General features: G+C 43.1%; 1 protein-coding gene across 1 annotated transcript in view; it reads right to left on the bottom strand.

Annotated features, from left to right (window-relative positions):
* The window catches only part of ITM2B (integral membrane protein 2B), a 28108-nt gene extending 8329 nt beyond the window's left edge, over positions 1–19779 (bottom strand). The window contains 2 exon segments of the mRNA XM_075710630.1: positions 1988–2116; positions 19598–19779. Coding sequence (XP_075566745.1) covers positions 1988–2116; positions 19598–19696 — 228 coding nt within the window. The 5' untranslated portion in view covers positions 19697–19779.
* Positions 19780–27072: the final 7293 nt, after the last annotated feature.

The following is a 27072-nucleotide window of genomic DNA, read 5'->3' as shown; positions in this document are numbered from 1 at the left end:
CAAAGTAGGAGCCAGTTGCTATCTACAACAGGACCATGGGTAAAACCTTGATTGTACTGAACCCAGAGGGAGTCCTTCCCTTGAATTCAAGGAAAACAGGATCCCAAAAGCAGGTTCTTAAAATCTAGTCTTCTATTTTGCATCCATTATCTGTGGCACATTGCATCGTATTTTTAGAAGACAATGAAGTTCCTACATCTATATGCACGCATATTATTATTATTACTATTAAATTATGATTTAACTGCAGTCAATAATTACAATTTAAGACACTGAAATTGATCACCCAAATCACTTTTAAAAAGCAAATCTAACTCTGAATTTGGTCCTGCTTGCAGCAGGCGGCTGAACCAGATGACTTCAAGAGCTTCCTTCCCACCTCAATTATTCTGTCAAGTTGCTTAGTTTTGCAAGGCTTCAGAAGTTTCTGAAGAAAGTCAGTTTTTAAACTAAATTCTTTTTTGTTTTGAACAGTTTTAAAAGACAAAAAGGCAATAAAAAGAATTTGAAACAACCAATTTGTGTCCTTCTGTCACAGTACATGACAGGTTACCTAAGTGAAGTGTAAAATAAAGTTCTAAGTCAGAGGAAGTCATATACCAAATTTATAGGCCAGATAGTTTTAGAAATGTACAACTTATGTGTATGCACATGCCATCAATTTAAAGTTTTACATTGAAAACACGTCTTCAGTACAACATTAGTTCAATTCCTGAATGTTTTCTTTATCCCTGATCTGACTCACAATCAAGTACCACAGGTTTGAATTAAACAGCACTTTCAATTTCAGCTAGCTGGCGTGTGAAAGGTGGAGCACCGCGGTGCTATGCACGGATAAAACATGCATTAGTAGTACAGCAGGCTTTTGGCTACTCGGACCTTGTTAATCAACCAACATACACTATGCTGTTTAAGCATCATCTGCAACGCTACTGCTCCCCTGTAAATTAGGTTAACGTGATAGCCAAAGAGACTATAAACCGCAAGTTCAGCTAGAATTTATCATGTTTAATCACTTTGCCTTCCACATTAGCAGCTACTAAAATGGGGGGGGAGGGGGCGGGAGAGATATCCTGGTAGCAGGGACAAGAACACAGAATTTCTACCTTATAACTACGTGCACTAACCAGTGGGCTAGAGGGATTCATGTTTCGCTCATACTCTCCCTTTCTGGCCCTGTGAATCTTGCAACCCCACCAGTTTCTGAAGGAGGGAGGGTGTGCTTGCACCACTTGGTCAACAGCCCAGCACTCCAGCACTGCCCAGTGACAATTCCCCCCCTGAGGAATACAACATTTAACTCAGATCTTCCATGTTTCAGGTAAATGCTCCACTTCCCTGGCACTGCTGCCTTCACAGGGCTCCTCTTGCAGCGGTGCCATTTGTTACAGACTGAAAATACATTTTGGCAGAGGTCTGATCTTATCAGCGTGGATTAGAGTTGACCGAGCATGTTTAACCATGTTGACTGTGCTTCTCCCAAGTCCCCTGCAGGGCCTGTATTTCCTATCCCTGTGGAGGCTAGGAAGGAGGAGAGTCACGGCACTGCTCCGAGAAGCAGTCCCTTTCCTGTGCGTTAGCAGTACTGCATGCGTCTAGGAAATCTGGGGTCAAACAAGGAGGCTTTCAAGGGGTTAATCCACCTCCAGTATTTGGCACTGAGAAACAGGGGAGAGAGCAGGTGAAAATCTGGGACACCACTGGGGTTCCTAAACCCAAGTCCTACTTAGATATAATCCTTTCTCTGCAAAGTTAAGGTTTTCAGAAGTGCTGCTCCCTTTCATTTGCCAGCTTCGCTCCTGCCCTCCTCTGCTGGTAAGGTAACTTCAGAGCAGGCCGTACACTTTGCCTTTAGAAAAGCTGAAGTTTTGGAAAGAAAAAGTAGAAAGGCTATTTGGTTTAGTCTGTTGCTCCTCTTCCTTCTTCTAAACCTAAGGCATAACAGAGAAAAATACAACCCTCCCATAACAAAATGTATTTGACTTACCTGGAATGCAAAATATTTGTACAGATAGGCACCACCCAGGATCACACCAGCCAGCATAAAGGCCAATCCGAAGCACATGCACCAGCACCAGGCCCTCCTCTGCCCAACAGGCACAGCATCCTCAGGGTCCTGCAACGCATCAGAGACACCTTCAACGCACTGTTCCAAGCACAGGTATGGTAGCAGGTATTTTGGGCCCAGCAAGTACAAACATTGCATCCATCAGAAAAGGCTGTATGTGCTTTATCACAACTGTTTGGACATGTATTTTATTTGGCAAAGTTTTGTTGTGTTTAACCCCAGCCAGAAGCTAAGCACCACACAGCCGCTCACTCACTCCCCCTGGGCCGGTGGGGCAGATCTATTTAAGTTGAGGTTTAGGAAAACTTGTACTAACAATGACTTTTAATGCCATTGTCACTGACTAAATCAGCAGACTTAAGTCTTAAGGAAGAGAAAAATGTAACAAACTCTCTTGAGATACCTAATAACACACAGTAAGCCACTTCACAGATTGCAGACAGAAAAATATCCGTTCTCAGGCAACCTCCATGCAACAACAGCAGAGCGAAGAAGTCAATTCAGAAAGGTCAGATTCTTTTTTTATCTTGCTATATGCAATTTAAGTGAACCTGAAGAACCAACAAAAGATCAAAGGCAGTAAGAACAGCAAAATACGTCCTTTCCTATGTTGTTCCATCAGCAAGAAAGAGACTTTTCCACCTCTTTGCTGGCAGAATAATAAGAGTGGGAATGAAAAAAAGATGCTTTGTAAGTTGTAGTTAAGGAATTTTTCTGCTCTAAGACAGCACTGGCCATGCCTCAACTCTGTCTGCTGTGCATGTTACGCTAAAGGAATTACACGATATTTCCCCTTTGGGGCACTAGTTTGCATAACCATGCAGTCCCCACAGGCATCCTAAGCAATAAACTGCTGCTTGCAAAATCTTTCCTCTATCAGCCACATCACAATGCTCTTTCCTCCCCCAACTGTTTGCATAACTCACATCCAAAAAAAAGAAAAAAAACCAAAACAAAACAAAAATCCAACAAAAAAAAACCCCATCCTTGAGTCACCCTCTTCCAAGCCATGATAATCCTGGGAAAATATCAGAATTCAAATAAATACAAAGCAATTCATTACCCCTTTACAACCAAAAAAACAATAGGATAGCATGATGACCAACACAAAATCATTATGGCCAAATAAACATAAAACCCCAAACCAGAAAATGGAGGAAGAGTACAAGGGAAGCGCTTGAGAAGGCATTGATAGCCGTGGTTGTCAGTTCATGTTCTGCCTCATGTGCTTTTTTTGCAGTATTTGCTAATTGCAATGATTTCCCACTTGAACAAAGTTGTGGGTGTAGTCCCCACGCTGCCTTGGTCCAGTGGGGAAGGAATGCCCCTCATCTGTTGGAAGCCGCCTAAGCAAGTCTGACTCCCTGTAAATGGTGGGGAAAAAGGTCCTTCCTGAGAATGACTCATCCCAACCTCCCCTGAGAGGGAGAAATAGTCTTTTGGAGGGACTTCTTTACACTGATTATAGAGGGAAACTCCTTGGTTAACAAACTAGGTACCTAATTCATATGCAGCTAAAATTAGGTGATGTGAAACGCACCTTTACGGTACACTGCAATTACCTTTAATACAGAAGTGGCAATGCAGCTTCTTTGCCAGGCAACGGCTGCCAAAATCTGATTCGGAAATATTTAGAGTCAAACTCTGACGATATTTCACAGATTTTGTTTTACGTTACCTTGCAAACTACAGCAGTAAATCAGGTTGTGAAATCTCCATCTTTGGAGGTTTTCAAGACTCAGCTAGACAAAGCCATGGCTGATCTTGCTTTGGCAACCATCCTGTTTCTAAAGGGAGGTTGGGCCAGATGACTTCCAGAGGCCCCTTCCAACCAACACTTCTGGGATACATTACAAGGCAAAGTGAGAGTGGCTAGAAAACAGTTGCCGTGGACTGAAAAAGCAGAATGAAAAGACAAGTAACAACTTTTAAAAGTTTTTACATTACTAATTATTTAAGGCATTCAGTGTAAAGAATTACAGGATTATTAGCTGTGTAGTTTTAAACCTGGCTGTTTGCAAAGACTGAGAATAGAACATAATACCCATGGTAATCTAATTAACTTTCAGGTCAGGTTAAGATTCACTGTGGATTCTTCCATAAATCATCTCAATTATAAATCTAAACCAGGTAAACCAAGGATTTTTATTTTTACATTGCCCCGTATCATTAGGTAACTATTTCCCTAGATATTTCAATGCATAAAGGACACCCAGTTGAAAATTTAAAATAGCTGTCATTTGAACTGTTTTAAGTTAAGGTCAGAAAAACAGATAGCAAACTGGCTCTGGGATACAATGCCAGAATATTCCCTAGTGAAGAATATAAAGAGTATCTTTTTTCCTTCCCAGCGCTGCTTTTATTTCCTCCCTTTTTTTTAACTCCAAGCAGAATTATCCATTAGTGGAATAACTGCCTCTTCCATTTTTACAGCAGACAGACTTACAAAATATGCATCTGGGAAATGGTGCAGAAGGCATACACAGCGTGAACACCTACCTGGAAATGGGGATTAATGTCAAATTAATTTTGCATAGGCCACAAAAATAATCAGAAAAAGGGAAAGTAACTTTTACACTTTTACCATGCTGGGAGGAACCTGAAGGACAAGTTTATCAGTATTCCACCCTAAATAATTTTGCTTTGATACATGAGATGACAGATGTAAACAATATGTTTAATACAACTCTTTAATCCTCTACCAGCAGCTGAATTTTATCATTATTATTTCTGAAGGCATCCCTAATGGTGGCACAGTAACACATTCTGTACTTGTAGTTGCCCATTGCATTGATTTGTCCACAGCCTACTGAAAGCAGCACACCAAATTTAGAGCAAGAGTTCAAGCCCAGTTTAACCTCTTGCTTAGGACAGTGCATGAAGTATTGCATCTCAGTACAGAGGAACCACAAGCATTAGGTAATGCTGAAAACATTTTCTGCTGTTGAAGGAGTACACAGAATTGACTTCCTTTTCTGAATCTCAAAACTAAGTACACCATCAAGCAGTTTAAAAGCACTTTAAATTAAAATATTATAAATAACCTACCGAAGCTAAATTATGCTCATATTAGTAGCTGTCCCATGGCTAAGCTGCCTAAGCTTTTGTAGTGTTGCCATGACAGCTTAGTTCGGGCTGAACTGACCCAAAAGAATAATTCATCCCTTGCTATATAAATCTGACCCTCTGCACTGCAAGAGAAGAAAGTGCGACGGATGCTCACCCTTATTCCAGGTGACTCATGTTCTGAAAGAAAAAAAAACATAAGTGAAAGCAGATCCCCACTAAGAGGGACAGTGCTGAATTAGCACTTCTCCCCACCTAGTTACAACCACACTTTGTTCCCACATAGCAGCGCCAGCATCTGAAGCCAGAGCACAACATGAGATTGCAGCCTCAGTGACTTATTTTTCTCAAGGTCAGCTTTCCACTGCCAAAGGTACCTGGCAAAAGAAAGCATCATGTACTTGAGGTGAAGACTGACCTCTAAAAATATGCCTCTCTACTTCTGTGAGCAGCAATAATTAATCGTTGCTGTTGCGGTCCTTTTGTTTCCCCTCTTCTGTTTCATCCCTGCCCCGTGTACTTCCAACTCCCTGGTGAATCCTCAACTTTAAGATGATGCCACAGAACTAATCTTCTCTGACGCAAAATGCCTTAGGAGGAACTGGATGCAAGCCCAATACTGGCTTGTTTTCCTTGATGAGCTGATTGTTCTAATTGGAAAACATTTGATTAGCCTATTTCCTGTGGACAAGACATGAAACAGAAGCATCTCTCTGCCACTTGTACACTAAATTCTACAGTGTTAAAATTAAATGGTTTAGAACTTCCCAACCTGAATAGCTTCAAGCTCTGCAGGAACAATTTTCCTGTAGATAGAAAATGAGAAGTATTAAATTCTCTATTACTTGAGATTGGCAAGATTCAAATCTGTCTTCTCACAAAGAAGTTACAACTGCAGTTTTCAGTAAAGACCCCTTCATCAGTGACCACAGCAGCTGATGTAAAGCTGTACTCTGTCTTGTTACTGGAACCACGAAACACTTTGGAAATGGACAAATGATACATTTACCAAAGCACCTCTCAGGTACCGAGAGATCTTCACAAGAACATATTTGTGACAATTAGCATTAACTGTTCTGGAGCTGATTAAAAGAAAAAAAAAGTTAATACCCCCTAAACATGCAAACATTATAAGTTATTAACAGCTACTGGCCATATATTCGCTTGCTCTTTTCAGTTCAATTTTAATGCTACTTTTATTTTTTATTTAAATAAATGCTGAATTTCAGAAGGCCCAAATTCATGTTCAGGGTAGCATCATAAAATTCATCTAAGAAGCTCCAATACTGAGCCACGAATGTGTATAATTAGACTTGGTAATTACTTAGATTTTCCCCTTGTGGCTTTTTGTATATAGCAGAATATAATTGTTTTAACATCATAAAAACTTATAAGGCGTATGTCTAGTTCATATTAAAATGGGTGAGAAGATTATCAGACCTTGTTCCTTGCAGAAATCAATTAGGTAAGAAACCACTAAACCAGATACAGTATTCTGGACTCCCCACAGCATATCCATTGTATGACTGTTGTGCACCTATGCAAAAGATAACAGCCCAAATTTAAAAAATAGATACCATAGCAATAAAAATAACTTTGGGAGGGCGAAGTGGCTTTCAGAACTGACACGCAGTCTTTGATCCACAGAGAAACCAGATGCAGAGTATTACTGAGTATTACAAATATTACTAAAAATGTCTGCAGCATAATACACAAACAGTCCATAATTATGCATCTGAGAATAAAATCATTTTTATATATATGCACACACATACACACACACACACAAAAAAGCTTACAATTAGTGTGGGTAGAACTGGCTGGAAGCTGTTCAGAACAGTTTTCTGCCGAAGTCCTTTACATGCCAGTTAGCTCACATGGATGGACAGAACGCAGTGGGGCAGTCTGAGCTTCCTAAAGGCAAATATTGACCAACTGCAGCTTTAATTAGTGGAATGGGAAGAAGAGAAGTTAATGATGACTCCCTAAAAGTGTTTTTTAATGAGGGAGGCTAGAAAGTCTTGAACTAATACTGACCGACGGCTGTATAAACTGAATTCTGTTGGTCAGGCTCGCTTGCTCTGACTTGTAAATCTGACATCTGTAGAAAATCCTCACAAAAGACAGTCAATTTAAAATGAACTTAATTTAGAAAGAGCTCTGCATTCCTCCCATGGTATTCCTGCCTGAAGACTGCTCCAAGCCTGGTATTCTATTTATTACTTGTTGCAGATGGGAAATTAAGGCAGGCTTTTGCAAGACTCCTCACTTGGCAGATGCTGCGAATCTGGAAGGCCATCATACTGATCTGCCTCTCAAGCAGCAATTTTATGCTTCCTAATAAAATTAAATTTAAAATTTAAGTACAATGATCTTCTAACTTGCTGGTTGGAAAAACAGACTCTATATACAATAGATGCTTCAGAGATCTCTCGCTTATCACAAGGAGTGACGTATTCTTTCAACCCTGATGATGAAGCCTGAAAACAAGCTATGGTTGTTTATGTGCAGTTGATATCTGAACACTGCAACCCGTCTGTGGCAGCACTGCCAGTTCCTCTTCTGTCAAGATGGACAGGGACTCATCCATCTGGCCAAAGGCTCTCTGCCTAAAGAACAGCATAAAAACCAGACCTCAGTTCTGGTATTGCTTGCTGTAGTCACGTAGCCTGGATAACCAAGGAGATTAATTAATTAGAACTACCTATTAAGCAGTTAGCACTATTAACCTCTTCCTGTATTTTAATATCTGTGTATGTTCTATAAAATAATAATGTAAATACAAAATCTGTTGTACAGCACTAGGAAATCCAGCAGTGAGAAGAAAATACATTCCAAGAGCTTTCCAAAATTCAAAGTCCAAGGTAATTTTGATATTAGTTGAATGCTACCTTTCACCAAATAATGGGGGTATTTTATTAAAAACCAAGGTGTCTGTCAAATGACTCATTTCATGGTTCAAACGTCATAACCATCATGGAATAAAAACATTAATATAAGCAGCCAGCTCAAGATAATCTTAAAAAGGCTATCAGTGCTGGTGGGTAGGAAGGTAGTTGCACATATTGGGAAAGATGGAGGTGAAGGGAGAACAAAAAAAAATAATCAGGAAAAAAGACAAGAGAAGGGGAGCAGGAAATAAAATTAGAGATAAACATGGTGGAACATGAAGAGTTCAATTTCTCTGCAGGAAGCCAAGGAAAATTACAACTGTAAAGTGAATGTAAAGGATGTGAATCAGCAGTTCACCCACAGCTACGTGACAGAGGGACAATAAAAGAAGTGTGCCATGGAAGAGTAATCCTGCAACTCTTAACTGATGTGAGTAATCCTGATTTACCTAAACACTGCCTTCAACTTCTGAGATAAGAGATTACAAAACTTGACAGCAGCCAACAATTAAAGAGGATGGGCAACGAAGGAAGAAGCCTGTAACTATTGAGTCTGCTGCTCTGATTAAATTTGGGAGCAGTATTATTAAGAGTGGTTATTTTTATTGTTAGCTTTGGTCTTACATAGACTAGAAAGTGGAAAAAAGGGAAAAAAAACCCAACCCAAACACACTTATTTAAATGGCCTGAAAGTTCTGTCTTTGTAGACCAGGCAAGGACTTTCTTCAGCAGATTCACGTGCACAGCTTTTGGCTATATTCTCATCCCAGGCTGTCTACAGCAATTGTAGAACTAACCACTATATTTTACTCCGTTTTCTTCAAACGGTGTTCCCCAAATTGATCCTCTTTTCTCTGTCCAGTTCCAAGATCCCCCAACTCCCTTCTCTCACCACCAAAGCGAGTAGTTTCAAGTCTTCCTATAATTTCCTTCTTATCCTGTGTCTATGCCCCCCATTATCTTTCCCCATCCTTAAAGCAGAGTTCTCCAGTCTCTGCCACACGCAGAGTACTGGGCACACCTTATTTCCATTTCCTCTCTTCATTACTGCTACAAGATAAACCATTCACCACATCAGTGTGCTGCACTCTTGGGAAAAGGAGCTGGGCTATGGCCACAGAAGTGCTGTATCTTTAGCCTACCCCACCAACCAACGCTCCCGTGCCTCCTGTCCTGCATTTTTACTGTAAACACTCTGGGCCAAGGACTGCCCTCCTTTTTCTGTACCGCAATTAGCACAACAGGATCTTAATACCATCTTATATTCCTTCTGAACGTCAGGAAATACTTTTTTCCTGTGAGGGTGACTGACCACTGGCACTGGTTGCCCAGAGAGGCTGTGGAGTCTACATCCTCGGGAGATATTCAAAAGCCATCTGGACATGGTCCTGGGCAGCTGGCTCTACGTGGCCCTGCTTGAGCATGGTGGGTGGACCAGATGAGCTCCTGAGGTCCCTTCCAACCTCAAACATTCCGTGACACACATCTACTGTTTTGAAGTAACATTAACACTATGCAGGGAGAGGATTAATGAATCCTTAAAAAAAAAAAAAAAAGAAAAAAAAAATCCAGGAGTGCTGGGTCTGTGCTAGACAAGTAATAAAGCTCCACACATCCTTTGCTTTGGGACTTTATGATGCTTCTGCCTTCTCCCCCCGCCCTTGCTCCCAGCATGGAACTTCAACAAAACCTACAACACTTGGAAAATGTGGTGTCTTTAAATGTCTGGATGCTGAATTCAAAAGTTCTTGTGCCGCTAACAGCCACAGAGATCCACAACTGCCACCATACTGTACTGAATACAAAATGTTTTCATAAGCTTGGCTAATGAAAAGGTGGTGGGAGCCAGTTTTTTCTTATATTTTATATAAATGTTGATGAATGTACCTATACATTTTCATAAATTTGAATGATGGAAATTTGTTTTGCATTCCACACCTATTTTTCTCAAGTATTTTAAGAAAAGTGTTCTGGTGCAACAGTTTGCAAATCATACACCAAAACATGCAGATGAAAGCTTGCGCAGATATCTGGCAAGAGGTGCCTGAGGGATGTTTTCTTTTTTTAAAACAAGAAACCCCAAACCTAAGAGATTCTATGGGACATTTTTCAGAATACATTTTGCTTTCTGAAAACAAAATCACTACACCCTTTATGGTTACAGCATGTCAAACGTGGCATTTCATTAAACTGTCCAATTTTGAAAAATACTTCATTTTTACACATTGCCAAAATAAACCCTTTCCCCCACCTACATTCTTTGACTTACAATTGACTTGCATTTACCACACTTATAAAAACTACACTAAATAAATCTATAACTTTAAATGCAGTATTTCTCTCGACTTTATCCTGAATTACATCAATGTCTGAAAACAGGAACTGAGAAGGTTCCTATTCCACTTAAAATGGATCAATACTAAATTACCTTTTTGACCTTGACTGTTCCAGTTCCTGTCTCTTCCCTTATCCTGCTCGCTTCTTATGTCTGAAATGTCTCTGCTTTTTTCCTACAACTGCCTGAATCTGAGACATCAGTATGATGGAACACTATGTGGATTTAACCTAGATTTCTCTCAAGGCTATTTTCCCAAGCGGTGATGGCTCTTTCACCCAAGAGATCTCATTAGCATGCACATATGCACCACTGAGCCTCAGAATTTAATAACTCTATTCCCAGTTCAGCCACAGATGGTATGTCATCTCAAGCAAGTTACAAGCACAGTGTCTCAGTTTCTCTCAAAAGTAGAATCTAGCATCACAGAAACCATTCGGGAGGTCTCTAGTCCAACCTCTGGCTCAAAAGGAATGCAGACTCTGAAGCCTGACCAAGTTGCTCAGGGCTCTTGTCCACTCAGGTTTTGAAAACCTCCAAGGACTGACACTTCAAAGATTCTCTGGGCAACTTGCTCAGCATTCAGTTCTCCTCAGATTGAAAAGTATTTTCCTTATACCCAGTTGGAAGGTCTCCGTTCCCAATTTATGGCCACTGTCTTTTCAGTCACCTCTCCAGGTGCTGGGAGGCTGCTGTGAAGTCCCCCTGCAGCCATCTCATCTCCAGGCTGAACAAGCCCCACTCGCTTGGCCACTCCTCACAGGGCGTATGCTGCAGCCCCTGACCATCGTGGTGGCTCCTGCTGGACTCACACCAGTCTGTCGATGTCTTTTTTTGGATCGGAAAGCTCTCAGCCTTCAGTGATGCCAGTGCCTCCTGCCCAGTTGACTGTCCACCAGGAGCCCTGGGTCCTTCTCAAGCAGAGCAGCTTCCCAGCCAGGTGGTCCCCAGCCTGTCCTGATGGAGGGGTGAGTCTGATTGAGGTACAGGACTTTGCACCTGTTATTTCTCAAACTCATGAGGTTTTTGTTCAGCCAACTACTGTAGCCTGTCGGGGTCCCTCTGAATGGCAGCCCAGTCCTCCAAAAAGCATACCTTGCTAATACATGTATTAGTGAATTAAGATGCGTAGTACCTGTACAGCAAGCAGAGTTCTCTGAGTGGAAGCCATTCTACGTTCAAATACAGAATAGCATTTAATTGTAGCACTTAAGAGTATCAGCCCAGAAGAGCTGACCTTGAAAGGCTTACATTTAATTACGCCCTCTTTCTAGAAGAAACTGTTACAACAATCTGAAGGGTTTCACTGCAATTATAGTATTCAAAGCCTGAAGTGGAGCACATACTCCGGTACCCAGCACCTGGCTGCATCACACCTTGCAGAGACACAGACCCCGGCCAGTGTTCAAACACCTCACCAGGCAGCAAGAGAACTTCCCAAAACTGCCAGCCTTAGGCAAGACAACTCACCGCACTGTGCAGCGGCCTCGAAAAGTCACGTTCAGCCTCCCTCCCTGCAGAGGGTACTACCTTTTCAAATGTGTAAATGCAAGGGTTTTCTATGTAGACTATATCTTTTTAAATAAATAGACATTTGTTATTCAGCAATCATGTAAGATCCACCCCAGAGATCACTGCCCCCTCCCAATATGGTCTCCCCAGAGTACTTTTTCCACAGTCATTCCACAGTCTCATTCTACCCTCAAAACAGCAGAAAGCTGCCATCAAAAGGAGGACTTTGCTGAACCCTGGGAGGAAGGCAACCACAAATTATCCAAGGATTTGCATTCAAGGGACTCTACTCTTAAAATGCCTGTGGGTTTTATTTTTATGTGTGTGTATCTCTCTCTCTCTCTCTCAAAAGAATAATATATGTTATATACTTAATAATATATAAACTTTATAAAAATATTTGTATACACACACATAAACTGACACTATATGGAAAGGGCAAACAAGATACCAACTTATTTTTTCCATGATCTCTAGAATAACTTTTGGGCAAATATTACTTTGCTGTTTTTTCATGGTAAATTTTGTACGGCTGTTGCACAAAGGACCCCTGCTTGTAGATGATACATGGATCACTCAGATAGGAGCTGGAGTCTCTCTGTATGTCCACTGTGGTCCAAACCCTAGGCCACATGATGTGTGCTGCAAAACCATTTCTGACTTCATTGCAGAGCTCAATCTTAATTAATTATCTCATTCCTTTGGTTTACCACATCTGTAAAATTAGGACAGATATCTGAGTTTTATAAATTAGCATGCTTTTCATCTGTAGATTCAAAGTAATTTCCACCGAGGATAAAAAGCAGTACATAAATAGTAAGAAAATGAATGTTGTATTATTCATATGGATCAGGAGACTAAAACCAGATAATGCTAACCTTTGTCAATCATAGCATAAATTGGTGGGGGGAGAAGAAAAACAGAGGGGAGAAAAAAAAAAAAGGAATCCGTGCAATAGCTAACAAAACACACGATTACATATCCCAGCTCTAGTTTTTATGTTTGAAATACATCATAATATTTTTGGAAGCACAGAATAAAGAACATTTAAAATGACCAGGACTTAAAAATGCAGTATTTGCTTTCGAAGATATTTCCTGAGAGTCACAGAGAGAACTAGTTTCTTTGTATGTAAGCTATTTGGTGCCTGTAGCTAGCAGCTACTGGATAGAAAATACGTATAATGCTGACAAATATTCCAAAATTGCAACTGCAGAAGAGTTAACTGAAAACATTGCTGGAGGTAAGTATGCTTACCATTCTTATAACCCCCTTCAAATAACCATTAGCATCAAAATTTATTAAATTGCTGATAAGAAAAAAAAATGGAAAACACCACACAAATAACAAAGAAAATTTATTTGAGTCTCTAAAAACACAATTGTTAGATTACATTTCTAACTGTAAATATTTCATTAAAATACTTAACAGGAAAAAAACCCACATATACATATTATACTTTAAAATTAAACTTTTCTTGAAATAAACATTCATATGTTGGATTAAATATTCATTATAATGGAAGGAGTCTAAACCATTTCCCTTGAAAATATTGTTGATTCCAAGAACATTTTCTTTCAAATGTTTGTTTTTACAGGAAGGTTCAACATTTCATCTTGACCCACATCTCCAGAAATGAACTAATTTAACTTTAGCTTTTCCCACTGAACAGAACTTTTGATTCCAACAGCCTCTGTTTAAGTGGTATTTTTCATACCGCTATGCAATGTTATATATCCAAACTAGTTTCTTGAAGCTTATCAGAAAGACAAGCGTATTGCATCACAGAAAGACAGGAGTGAACATAGAAGTATTTATGGCATTAACTGTAACAATACATTACAGCGCAGGATAGTTTTTCTAGATATTGCACTATATAATGCTTCATCTAATTACGGACTTTGCCATGTGACAATGTTAAGTAAAAAAAAAAAAGTTTTCTAAATACATTTTTAGGGCAAGGGGCCTCAGCCAAGTATAAGTTTGTTAATCTGAAAAGAGAAACCATTTAGAATTGCATAAAGTATTTGCATTGCCTCTGTGCTCATCCCTGAACTGCATTTATATAAGCTGTAATGATATGTATGGACACCAGCTCTTGCTCAGATAGCTGAAAACATAAATGATACAAACAACTGACGAAGCAGTTATCACAAAGGTCTGGTAGAATACATCCTGTTTGAAATATTAAATATCATTCTTCTGGGAAATGCCTGTATTTCTAAACCAAAGCTTTGTATTTGTTATTCAGGTCAGGAAGTGATGAGAAACAGCAAAGGAAGTGAGATACGGACCACTGACAGAACCCTCTGTCCCACAGGTTTCCATTGCTGGGGGCGGGGGGTGACACAAGCTCTTCCAGATCACTTTTTGAACTTTCTAACTTCCAATTCCAAATTCCTAATCTCACCTCAAACCAGCGAGAGATCTTCAGAGGAGCGCCACAAAATTTTAAAGATCTTGGGTTTTTAGTATTGTTCTTTCAATTGCTGGCAACCACTTCAGAATAGCTTTAGGAGCCAAACATCTCGAGACCACAGCGATCTCATTTTCAGGAAGCTGCACTACTTAACCAGTAGCACAGTTTCACCATGTAAAAGGATACAGGGGATGACATCAGCCACAAGGCTTTTCTTAGGAAGAGTTCCTTGTGAACAACCCCTGCCACAAGTTTTGTTTACATAAACTCAATTTCCCTGAATTTATACTTGCAGGTATCCATGAAGCCAAACAAGTAAGAGAATCCTGGGTACCCTTTGTGCCTGAAACTGGAGGGTTTTCATCTGAGGTTTGGTGGCTTTTCATTAAAATCTTAGCAAAGTCAGGGAGGAGAAGGGGGAGAGAATTCTGTTTGCTAGGATTTTTTACTTCTGGTCCTCTTTTAAATAATCATGCCTTAATCCAGAATGCTCTGACAGACAGCAGAAGCTGGTTGGTTTAATAACCTAACTGCATCACGGAAAATACAGGAAAATACAAAGACTGCTCTTCCCCCAACGTTGATTGGTGAGAGTCCTATAGAAAATTTGGCTGAAGAAAGGCTATAAACGGAATAAGGAAGCTCCTCCAAGAAAAGAGAAACCAAAAACAAACAAAGCCACCCCCAAAACACCCATCTACAGACATGTCCCATAAAGTGGGAAAACCTGCTTTTCTGACAGCAAAACAGTAAGCAAAGTACTATTTATTAGTGTATATACTAACATACATACAGCATATATGTTATATCGTATTTATATATATTTACACACACAGAGTATAGCAACTGTAAAGCTAACACCTTTATTTCAGAAACATCCAACACCAATTACACAAAATCTAAGGGATTTTCTACATGGAAAAACAGCGCTTATTAGTTGCTCCACAGTATTTCCCAGGTGGACCCTCTTACTATGTGTTAAAAGTGCCTATTTTAGTATGCTTTAGAAAAGATTAAGCTGAACTGAAAAAAAAAAAAAAAGATTAATTTTAGAATGCGGAGTAATAATGTTTTCGTAAGGAATAAATGCAGAAAGCTGCGACTTTCAAAATTCTTCACATTTGCACTTGCACTTGAACTCTCACTGCAGATACAGCTCTCCGAAGCTCAGCTATGATACGTATGTGTGAATCCACAGCTTCCGTGCACAAAACTGTATTTGGTAAAGACGCACTGAGTTGAGTGACCCAAGGGGGGGGGGGGGGGGGGGAGAGAAAAAAAGTTGCCACCTATCTGGCAGAAGGGAGCAACTGCCTGAGAGTTACCGAGGGCCCTAAGAGCTTTGTGGAGGACTTAATCTATTGAATGGACCCTACAAAATGTCTGAAGACTTCAACTATGCTCAGAACCATCTTTGGCTCTCCAAAGATCTATTGTAGGGAGAAATGTTAAAATACCACACATTGTTTGTTTGTTGGGAAACTGGGTCATAAAATACCCTATTGTACTGACAATGAGCAAAATGGAAAATTAAATGTGGCCTGAGAACCTTCACTAAGAGTATTCTGTATTTTGGCCAAGAATTATAGCATAGAAGTATCATCCCAACAGCAGTAGCAGAATTGTAATGATTGCCTACAGTAAATATGGAGCCACTTTCACAACCTGCAATAATACTGACGGGTGATTTATGCAGAGACAGGATTAGCACTCTGGATTTTTAAACTCCTTTTTAAGTAGCATGCTCCAATGCACAAGACCATTGCCTTCTGCAAAAGCTTTTTTTAAGCTGTTGTTCCCGCGATACATCCCCTACCCTGCTCGCATCTTCCTCTCCTCCCTTCCCTAATTAATTTCCTATTAGTGTCTGCCTCAGAGGTTACTGGGCAAATTTTGGTGAGATCAGAGTATTTCTATGCCACACCATCAGCATATTTTGGTGCAAAAGCCCTAGGAAGATTATCGGAGTGTAACCCTGTGACGGCAGACAGAGTGGCAGTCTTCATGACACCATGCTGGGAAAAGCAGCAGAACGAGACTGTCAAAGAACCCAAAAGCTCAATCCACAAATCTTTATTTTCTGGATGTTTCAGAGTATTTGGCTTTATTCATTAATATCAACTGGCTTATTAATATCTCTTGCTCAAATCTTTCGAAGTCCTCGATAATAAAATTCTGAACAGGTAATTCTGCTGATCCTCTTCCATGCTTAAGGTTTTCCCTTTACTTCAGTCCAGAACACCTCCCAGGACTTTCTTCATAAAAGAAAGCTTCATAAAATGTTGTAATGTTTTTCATGTTCACACTTGTGATCCAGATCTAATTACCGTCCTACAGAAACAATGTCTGTGAAGATACCGGAGAGGGGAAAACAAATGTCCCATATATGCTCTTTTGGAGATGTGACCTTTTTTCAGTCTACCAGAATTCACTCCTACATACATTCTCACATTGCCTTCAAACCTCACTTGAAGCTAAGGGTTTTCCAGCAATGAAGTGATACGAATAATACATTTGTCAGATGTGGTTTATTTTTCCCCTTCCCTCCAAAGAACTGCATAGGCAGTAGAAGTTCCTTGTGGAAGGAAGGGAAGATTCGTTTTAATGCATTTGTACTAGAGAAGTCAAAGTTCAAAGAGCATTATCTTGCACTTACCTCAAAGGTATCAAGTTTTACAATGACTCTCAGTTCCCTTTTTTGTCCGAGATCTGAGAATAAACTCCCAGACTCAAAGATTCAAACACCTCTACAGCTACCAGCAAAGAACATAATTTGTTTCAATACTGTTAATCCTGCATGGATTGCATAGCCTTTTCTACTAAAACTACAGATGAAGGTACTTTACTCAGATCTGCTTTCATTTACGCTCTAAAACACGTAAGCTCAAAAAAAGAAAAGCTTTTTTTTTTTTTTTTTTGCACACTGATAGGTGTAGGTCTGCAGTTCTGCTCAGAAAAGATGGAAATGTGTCAAGGAGAATGTCAAAGGCTCGATGTCCCTTAAAAGCACATTTGCTTTTGGAATTTTCATCTGTACAGAGCATCCGCTCCTAGCATGCTATTTTAGGACTGTTTTAAGCCTTGTTCAGGCACATTCATCCCCTGGTAACAGCGCAAGAACTTATAAGTAGCTACTGTGAGACCAGACCACCTTTTGACCTGGTTAATAAATGTTTGCAAGTCTCATTTCTAAGCAAGGAAAGCAGTACTAAGACCTGAGCAAAGTTAAGGCAGATCCTGTATCACATCCTCAGCTGCCAGAATCTACAACCCTGCGTTAAGGAAATCATAGTCAAGTAACACGCTTCCGTCAGTATCTGGACAGGGTCAGGAGGATTTGCTCCCCAGTGTACAATCAGCCAGATGTATTTTATATTTGTTTAGCAGTAGGAACAACAAGCCCAAATTGGTAGGCTATCTGGAAACAAGTATCATCCAGGGCAGATCTGGATTCCAAGGTAGTATGAAAAACCCGTTTTCTGGAACTTGTAGTTGGTGACCTGCTTACGTGCTTGGTGTCAAACCAACCACTAAACCTGGGGTCAGGAAAGAACTCCACAGCTCAAGCTGGGCTTGGGAAATCCATTACCTGCTGGAGAATGGCACTCCCATTAGGAACAACTAGGCACACAGATCACTTAATGGACTTCCCGTAATTGCAGGCAACTTGAGTAATGATACTGTCTCATTTGTTGTGGCACACCGTTCTAAGGACTTAAATACTTTGGTCCGAGTTTTATAAATGCAGGACGTTCAGTAGAAGTGTGAAATTTCAGCACTTGCTGTATCAGAAAGATGTCACTAGAAAAACATCTTGCGGTCCCCCCTTGGCTTTGAAATGACAGTGGATTCTGCTGGTGAAAAACCCGGCCCCATCAAAATCACAGCAAAACTGACACCGGGGCACAACTTCATCCTAAGAATTTAACAAATATTGTCTTCCCAGGCAGAAGTTCATCACAAAAGTTGAGGAAATTAACAAACACTCTCTGTTTTGCAGATCTAACCCATTAATTCAGAGGCCTGATGCACAAAAGATTGTGAAAGCAAATGAAAACAGCAAGGCATGCTGTTTATGTGCAGCTGGCCATTTTTCAAGTTTTCATTCTCTTTTCAAAGAGCGTAGAGCAAATTACGCTACTCCCAATTAAAAACTGGTTTTGATTACGGGAGCACAGAAATTGCAACCCCAAACCTTTACATTCTGGGCAGTTTTACACTTCAAAAACTTTAAAGGCCGCTGCCGTTTCGTTCTTTATTGCTGTTTGGAGACGGGGAGGGAAGGCGACAGCGACTGGAGTTCGGGTGCTGTTTTGGGGCGGGGGGGAGGCAGCTCTTTGTTCCTTTATTTAAACCAGCCCAAGTTTCAAGGCGAAGTTCGCCGTAACACACAACCAACCAGGCTCTGCAAACACGCTGCGGCACAAGCACGGCCAAACCTCCAACTTCACCCTCGCCAAGCGTTCCCTGCCTCGAAGCATTTTAGCTCTGCGAGCTCGCCAGCCGCTTGCCGGCCTTCACCGTGCGGCCGGGGGGGGGGGGGGGGGGACGGGACCGACGGGGGTGCGCAGAGCCAGGGGCGACCCGCCTTCTCCACGCAAACCAAACTTCCGCGACCGACCCAAACGCACCGAAGGGACCCCCCTCCCCCGCCCCCGACCTCCCCGCCGCAGGCAGCGGCTGGGGACAGGGCTGCGGGGCCGGGCGGGCAGCCGGGCTGGGCGCCGCCGGCCCTCCCCGCCTCAGCACCGCTTGGGCCGGGCAGGGCAGGGCAGCCCCCCCTTACGCCGGGCCGGCCCCGCAGCTCGCCGCCACTCGCGGGTCCGGACGGGACGCCGCAAAGAGGACGAAAGCGCCTTAAAAAGCCGAGCTGGACGCGGTCCAAACGCTGCCGGGCTTTAAAAAAAAAAAAAAAAAAAAACAAAACAAACACAAAACCCAACCCAAACAAAAAAAAAAAAAAAACGAACCAACAAAAAAAAAACCCAACACCAAACCATGGCAAAAAAAAAAAAAAAAAATCCCCGAAGTAGGGAGAAGCGGAGCTTTAAAGCTCGTTCTCCTGTCAGCCATTTTAGAAGCGTGAGCTGCGAGGGGCGGCGGGGCGCACCGCTGCGCAGCTTTCCCTGCTGGCCCGCCCGCGGTTTATCGCCGCGGGGGTGAAGCGCGAATGAAGAATAAAATCGTCCCCAGCGCGTTTCCCCCCTCCCTCGGCAGCACCCCGCCGCCGAGCAGAGCCGAGCCGAGCGGAGCGCAGCGCCCGCCGCCGGGCCGGCCCCGGAGGCTCGGTCCCCCGCCGCCCTCACCTTGGCGTCCGGCGGCAGGATCAGCACCTGGCTGTTCTCCTCCTCCTTCTTCGCCGCCTCCTTCTGCGCCAAGGCAGAGTTGAACGACACCTTCACCATGGCCGCTCCTCAACGCCCCGCACGCAAGAGAGGGAGGACGAGAAGAGCCCGGGCCGGCGGAGCTTCGAGGGCTGCCTCCTGCCTTGCCGCCCCCCCGCCCCTCGCTGCCGCGACAGCCGCCCCCGTCCCCTTGTCAGGCGGCGGAGGAGGAGAGGCGGGACGCGGCCTGCGGCGGGGCGGGGAGAGGAGGAGGCGGTGCCTGACGGGGCGGGCGGGAAGGGAGGAGGCGGGGGCGGCGGGGCCTCGCCCGGCGCGGTGCGGTGCGGTGCGGCGCGGTGCGGTGCGGTGAGGGGGCCGCGGGGCCGGGCCGCTCCCCCCCCGCAGCTCCCCTCTCGGCGGCCGAGGGCTGCGTGCCCCGGGGGCCGCCTCTCTGCCGCTGCTTGGCTCTGTCCACGGGCGCCTTCGCCTGCAGCGGCCTGCTGCGCCCGCCCTGGCCCCGGCCCCGGCCCCGGCCCCGGCCCCGGCGGGGAGCCCCGCGGGGGCCCGTCCCCCTCAGCCCCGGGCCCGGCTCCTCCGCAAGGCCTTCGGGGCAGGCCCGCGTCGCGGCCCGGGCTCGGCGGCGGCCCGGCGGGCCCCGGCACGCTGCTGGCCCTGCTCTTGGGTTGCGGCCTCGCATGGGGGTGTCGCCTTCCCCGGGGGGCCAGGGCCGGCACAGGCGGCTTGGTTCCCCGCGGTGCGGTGTCTGCGTTTCTCGGGTTGCCATTTTAAATTGGTTTTTATTAAAAGAACGGCAGTGGGTGTTACGGTTGGGAAGAAAATGCAAAAAATGTTGTATAGGCGGCGTGTAGGTGAAGTCCACCGGTTGTTAAACCCCTCGGGAAGATTACGAGGAGTAGCGGGAAAGCGGAGGTGTGACCTTCCCCCGTCCTCTCCGACACAGCGGGTGTAAGAAGTTAAGAGAACCCAACACACCCAAGTAGGGTGCTCTTCAGTAAAACTGTGCAATGCAAGCGGTCGTGTTGCGGTTATAGTCTGCTCCGCAAAGGATTTAATTTTGGTGACTCACCTGGGTAGAGTTGATTTCCTGGCATGAGCTTGGCAGAGTGATGTTTCTGTCGCTCTCAGTAAGATACCTGGCAAGCAAAATGCAGTCCTTGAGCTCAGTGGGTGCCCTGCTGCTGACTTTTGCAAAATCTGGTCTTTCTAGGGCATTAGATGGCACAGTTGACTGAATTGTCCTTTTGCTATGTGCCTGGTCACCTGTGTCCTTCAAAATTGTTGACCTAAAATGGCTGACAGAAGAGCCAACTTAACCTGGTTCATGCTATCGTCCTAAAGTATTTTAACCTAAAGATCTATGGACAACTTAAGGATCCTTTTTTTTCCTGATAAAGATATAAAATCCACAAAGCAAACCATGGTAATTTTACATGATCTCAAGATAAAACAGCTGATCGTACAGCTTGCACCCAAGACTGCAAATTGCCCCAGGTATTCCAAGAATTCAGTCTAACTACCTTAAAATTCAACAGAGGTTAACTGAATTATTTGCAGATATTTCACTGAAGTATAAAAAGCCATGGGTGCCAAGGAAGACAGAATACAGAGATTTCTCTAGGCACTTTCTGACCATATTTGGTATGATCCTGGAGGTTTTGCTTTAGTAGGAACTTTCATAAAAAGTATTTGAGCATTCTACATGAAAACATAAAGTACTTTAAATAAAGCTATCATAAGCTACAGTTTCCCAGGCTACTACTATGGATTTTTAAATTTCTTTTTTGTAAGTGGGACTTTATTGTCCCACTTCCAGATTGAGAAATGCACTGGGTGACACCTCTGCTCCCATTTCAATGGGAATCCGTGCAGTCGCATTGTGTATTCAGGGCAACATTTAGCATGCAAAAGCTGCAATTCTGAGTTTTGCTTTGCTTTGTTCTCCTTAATGACATCTTCAGATACTCCTCACAGAAAGATGGGTATGCAAAAGACAGTCAAGGCTAAGGCATGGCATTTTATTATCTATGTCAAAGTAATATCTAACTCATTCCTCAGGCAGCATACACTCTTATCTTTCCAGATCAAATACACTCTGTCTGCTTCTTGAATCATGTTTACAAATCATGTTGGCTTACCACAGCTGGGTTAGAGCAGCACCCTCATGGTGTTGCCACTTCTGACCTTTTGATTAGCGAGAATTTAGGATATTTGGGGTTCTTTCTGTTAGGGAACAGAGTAAGAATAAAGCACCAGGAGAACCTCTTGGCTTACTTCCAAACTGTACTTTGCTTCTACGTGCTTGCTTTCAGGCTGTGGTTTTGCAGGCAGCTGAGCCAATCAGATGGCTCCGTTCTTCCCAAAGGAAATGTTGCCTCATTTTCTTCACAGAGTCATAGAATTATAGAATCATTTGGGTTGGAAAGGACCTTAAAGGTCATCTAGTTCCAACCCCCCTGCCATGGGCAGGGACACCTTCCATTAGACCAGGTTGCTCAAAGACCCATCCAACCTGGCCTTGAACGCTTCCAGGGATGGGGCATCCACAACTTCTCTGGGCGACCTGTTCCAGTGCCTCACCACCCTCATAGTGAAGAATGGGGTCTCACCAGAGCAGAGTAGAGGGGCAGAATCGCCTCCCTCAACCTGCTGGCCACGCTTCTTTTGATGCAGCCCAGGATACAGTTGGCTTTCTGGGCTGAGAGCGCACACTGTTGGGTCATGTTGAGCTTCTCATCAACCAACACCCCCAAGTCCTTCTCCTCAGGGCTGCTCTCAGTCCATTCTCTGCCCAGCCTGTATTTGTGCTTGGAATTTCCCTGACCCATGTGCAGGCCTTGCACTTGGCCTTGTTGAACTTCATGAGGTTTGCTTGGGCCCATCTCTCAAGCCTGTCAAGGTCCCTCTGGATGACATCCCTCTTCCCCTTCATCTTCCCCCTCATCTCACCCTTCATACTCCCTTCCTTCCACCAGCAATCCCACTCAGTGCCTGTGCTACATCTGACCCATGCGTGAGCCATTTCAATTCATAAATACAGCAGAAAATTATCCAAGTTTTTCTGGGTTAGTTTTCTGCTGGGTTGGTGAGTTATGTCAGTTCAGAGAGATGTAAGGACAAGCACCAGTATAAAGAGTGGACCTGCGAGGCCAAGAACAGGGAGGGGAGGAAGTGGGGAGGAAGGCCTCCCCACTTCTGCACAGATACAAGTACTACACCTCTCAAAACCACAGCCTTGGTTTTTCTCAGGCAAGTAGGCGGACCTCAGTTTATATCCGGACGACTTTCTTGTTCTTGCTCACATTTCTGCCCCTTCTCTCTCATGTGCAAGGCTTCAGTTCTTTCAGTCCTCTGCCCCTTCGTTTATTGGATCTCGGGACACCCCTAGGAACAGATGGCCTACGCTGTTTAGATCTGCATGTTTGTGTCCTTAGGCAGAGGTTTTCCATTGTTTCAGCTGACACTAAAAAGAATCTCATTGATTCTTTGTTTACCCCGAGTGGAAAATGGCTATTAGATCCATCAGGACCGACCGGGAGTCACTTTCTCTTTCCCATGCCTCTCTTAAAATGCCATGATGCTCCAAGCCGTACCTCTGCTTGTCCATCTACAATTCAAAAGCAGCCTACGTGCTGTCTCTTACACCGGGATCATAAGTTTCTAATGGCTGTACTAGACAATCTGTGGATTCAAACACGTAAAACTGCAGGGGTTTTCAATAATGATACTGTCTTCCAACAAAGGACACTATTTTGAGGTGAAGAGAATGTAGTTGTTTTTAAAGTTTCTTTTATAAAGCTTTTAAATGCAACTGAATGTGGAAAGTTCCATATGGTGTCACAGTATTTTTTAATTGTTTCTTCTACTCCTCATTTCTCGTTAACTGCATGACATTTTGATGTGGTGTGTCTTACTTTTCTCTCAACCACTCTTCCCAGTTTTATGTCTATATATATCTATCTATCTATCTCTGTCTAACTATGTATATCATTCTCATTTCTTGGGGCAGAGGGAGGGAGGAGACAAGCAAAAGTTGTTTCTGTGACAGACATTTCTTCAGCTTGCTTTCTTAGCCAGAAGTTGAAATCCATTTACATCGTTTCGAGGCTTTTCACACCGTTGCTCTTCCTCTCTGCCCTGTTCTGCCTTCCATCCCCCTTCTCCTCCGCACAGCTCACTCAGCTCCAGCTGAGAGAAGTCTCATCTACCAGATTCTTAACCAAATGGCCCACAAAAAACTTGCTGTCACACTGTCCCTTTTGGGCGATCCCTGAATTAATTCGCAAGGGCTTGTACTAAGAGTGGACTTAATCTTAGATACATTAGTACACAGGTAAGACTAGCAGTTTTACTTCTATAATTCCAGTCACAAAACCCTGTACTAGGAATGTCACTTTATCAGTAAAAGGAATTTTTTTTGCCATTGCTTGATGTGTTCACCTGGGAAATATTTTCGAGATTGTTTGTTTTGGTTAGATGGGGGAATATGGCCATGGCAGCATTTTTTTTGTTTTGTCCTGAGTTAAATCTGCTACCACCTCCAAATCTACCTTTCCTGTAACAACTCAAAACAAAAAGACCAACATAAATTCCTGATGGCTGAAGCAGAAGGGAGAAGACAGCACTTACTGTTGTAAAGAGGACAGGATAGGAAAGAAAACATATCAAAAAGCATATGAGCCCGTTTATCAGCCTCTACGTACTTCTTAATATCCCAGAGCCCGCTGAAGTCAGCAAACCAAATGGTACATAAATCTTTGCCATTCTTTAGCTTGCAGATGATTGGGATCGCAGACTGTTGGTATTCTCACATATTTTGGGACCCAACCATGACAGCAGAATCCCCAATTTTTATTAGTCTCTAGGCAATATTGTAATCTAAATCTTAAAAATAACATAATTTTCACAATCTGTCTAAAATGTAGCCGCTACAACAAAGCACGAAATAAGCTTAACAAATCTATTTCAACTTGGCTTGTGCCTCCCGGCACCTCAGTCATCCCTGCTGTGAATAAAGCCCATTAGAGTGTGTAAGTGGCACCACAGCAATGAATTATGCCATAATCCAGCAAGCTGCTTTGCATGGCCGGCTTCCGCACCCATGTGGAACCCCAGGGTCCGCCAAGACACAGCAGCTTGCCTGACTGGGTCTGTAGTTTGTCTGCTGGGAAATTACCATATGCAACATACAGAAACGTACCTGCATGTACAGTACCCAGTTGCACGCTCTTAATTTCAAAGAACTGTTTGCAACATGAGCCAGATCTTTCCTCATTTGAAGGCAGTGGAAGGACTCTCATGCCCTTCTCTTAAAGCTGATCCTGTGCTCAGATTCAATACAAATGTTTTTACTTCAGTTCTAACTGGGTGTCATCTGTTAAGTGCCAGACTGCAGGAAAGCAACCTTTATATTAATTTATCAACATTTTACTTACTTATTAAGCATCAGTGATTTGGCCAGTACTGAAGAAGACTCAAATTAAAGACTATTGCTGCCCCAGGGATTTTATAATCTAAATCAGATACAGAAAGAAAAAATTCTCAGGGAAGCTAAGGACACAATGACTTTGAAGGCTCACTCTCTTTCCCCTTAAGACCTTTTCCTTCTCTCATTTCCGTTCATGGAAATAAAAACTGTGTGGAAGCCCTTGTCCTCTAGTATCCTAGCCACTGCTACCTTTTCCTTACCGGCCCAAAAATGCTGTTTCCCCCCTTTTTATACATTAAATACACACTGCAAATATCTTTTGTTTTTTAGGCTTTATTGAGCTTTATCACTCCTTTTTGCTTTGTCTATTAGCACCCAAGACTGCCAGAACTGTCGGGTGCAGGTGGTTAATTTACCCCAGGACACCTGCTTTAGGAGGTTGAAGACAAATTCAGCTTGCTCCAATACAATATATCCTAGCACAGAGTGTCATAGTCTCAGTTTTCTGTTTGGGCCTCAGGAGGTTTTTGTACCTGTCCTTTTGTCTTTTTTTCTGCTGCATCACATGCAAAATTCCTTACTTGGCCTTCCAGGCCTTCCCTGGCTGGCGCGTGTCCTTGTCCATATTGGCTGTTAGATCTCGTAGCTGGTCTTACAGATCATTACTTGTGCAAACTTTCTTTTATTTGGCCCTGGCTCACCCACACGTGGAAGGAACTGTCCTGTCCATCAAAAACCATAATATTGCTGCAGTTATGTGTGTTCATAGCCCAACAGAAGAATCGCAGCTGTGGCAGCTGGGTCACCACAGATTTGTAAAATTGCCCTTGTCTCACACTTCCCAGTCAGATCACTAAGATATCGCAAATTTGCACTTAACTCTATAGTTTCTCCCTTCCTTGGGGCCAAACAGTGTCTATACAGAGAAGATGAAGCCACACCAGCAGCACTGAGTCTGCTGGATGGACCCACACTCTGTGAGGCCCTGCTATTACTGTTCCTCTGCAGTCCTGGGACTCAGTCCTGTGCACTGATGTGCAGATAAGATGAGACCTCTGCTGAGGTGAAGTGATATGCTGCTCACCTCACTAGTCCAAATCATCTTACCATTGCTCTGCACCCTTGTTTTCACCCCCTCTCCCCCCATTTGTTGCATATCCCTATGTTCCCATGGCTCTTCTGGACCTGTGAGTGTCTTTTCATCAACCCTGTGTAAGTGTGAGCGTGCACGCAGTGCTTTCTGCAACTTGCTAACTAGCCCACACTATCTTGTGATACATACCATTCAGATAGCATCCTCTCTGTGTGTTTTGGGGGTTTGAAGTAAGCAGGGGGTAGAATGTCAGGGGTGTGGGACTGGAACAAAATTCTCATTTACCGAATTTGTGATATTTTCTATTAGCCAAATTCTTGTTCTTTTTTTTTTTCCTTACCTAAAGATTTTGTTGGTTTTGTTTTCAGATCTCTTCTATGCTTACCAGCATTTGGCAAAAAAGTAAGGAACTGACCTTTCCAGCCTGATGCTGTAAGATTAATTCCACCTAACAGCTGTTGGTTTTTAGGATAAACTTCTGCAAAGCTTCGTGAGTTATACAATAGAAAGCACGCACAGCTCTATCCTGTTTAAACAGGTTTCAATGTGGTTGGCTCACAACACTGCTCAGAGAACAGCAAACTTGGTCTCTTGTGTTGAAGGGTTAATTTCTCTGCTAGCTGCTCTGCCACACCTAAGACAAACCTTCTTCCCAAACAGGAGTCAGAGGCTGCACCCAGACGTGCCTGCTTAAAGCATAACCTGATATCTTCAGAAGTTTCACGTTACACCAAATTTTGGACAACTGCATGTATCTGCTACAGTGGCACCCCTGTTGCTTCCTATGAATCAGTGTTTCCTTGTATTCCTTGGTGTATTCCTTGGTGTGGTCATAGATAAACTGGATCCCAGAGTAAATTTTTTTTTTTTTTTTTTTTTTTTTATTATTATTATTACTGCACTTGCTTGGTGGATGAG

The sequence above is a fragment of the Pelecanus crispus genome, chromosome 1 (assembly GCF_030463565.1).
Source record: "Pelecanus crispus isolate bPelCri1 chromosome 1, bPelCri1.pri, whole genome shotgun sequence".
NCBI lineage: Eukaryota > Metazoa > Chordata > Aves > Pelecaniformes > Pelecanidae > Pelecanus > Pelecanus crispus.
The sequence above is the reverse complement of the archived record's forward strand: the minus strand, read 5'-3'. Positions and strand labels throughout refer to the sequence as shown.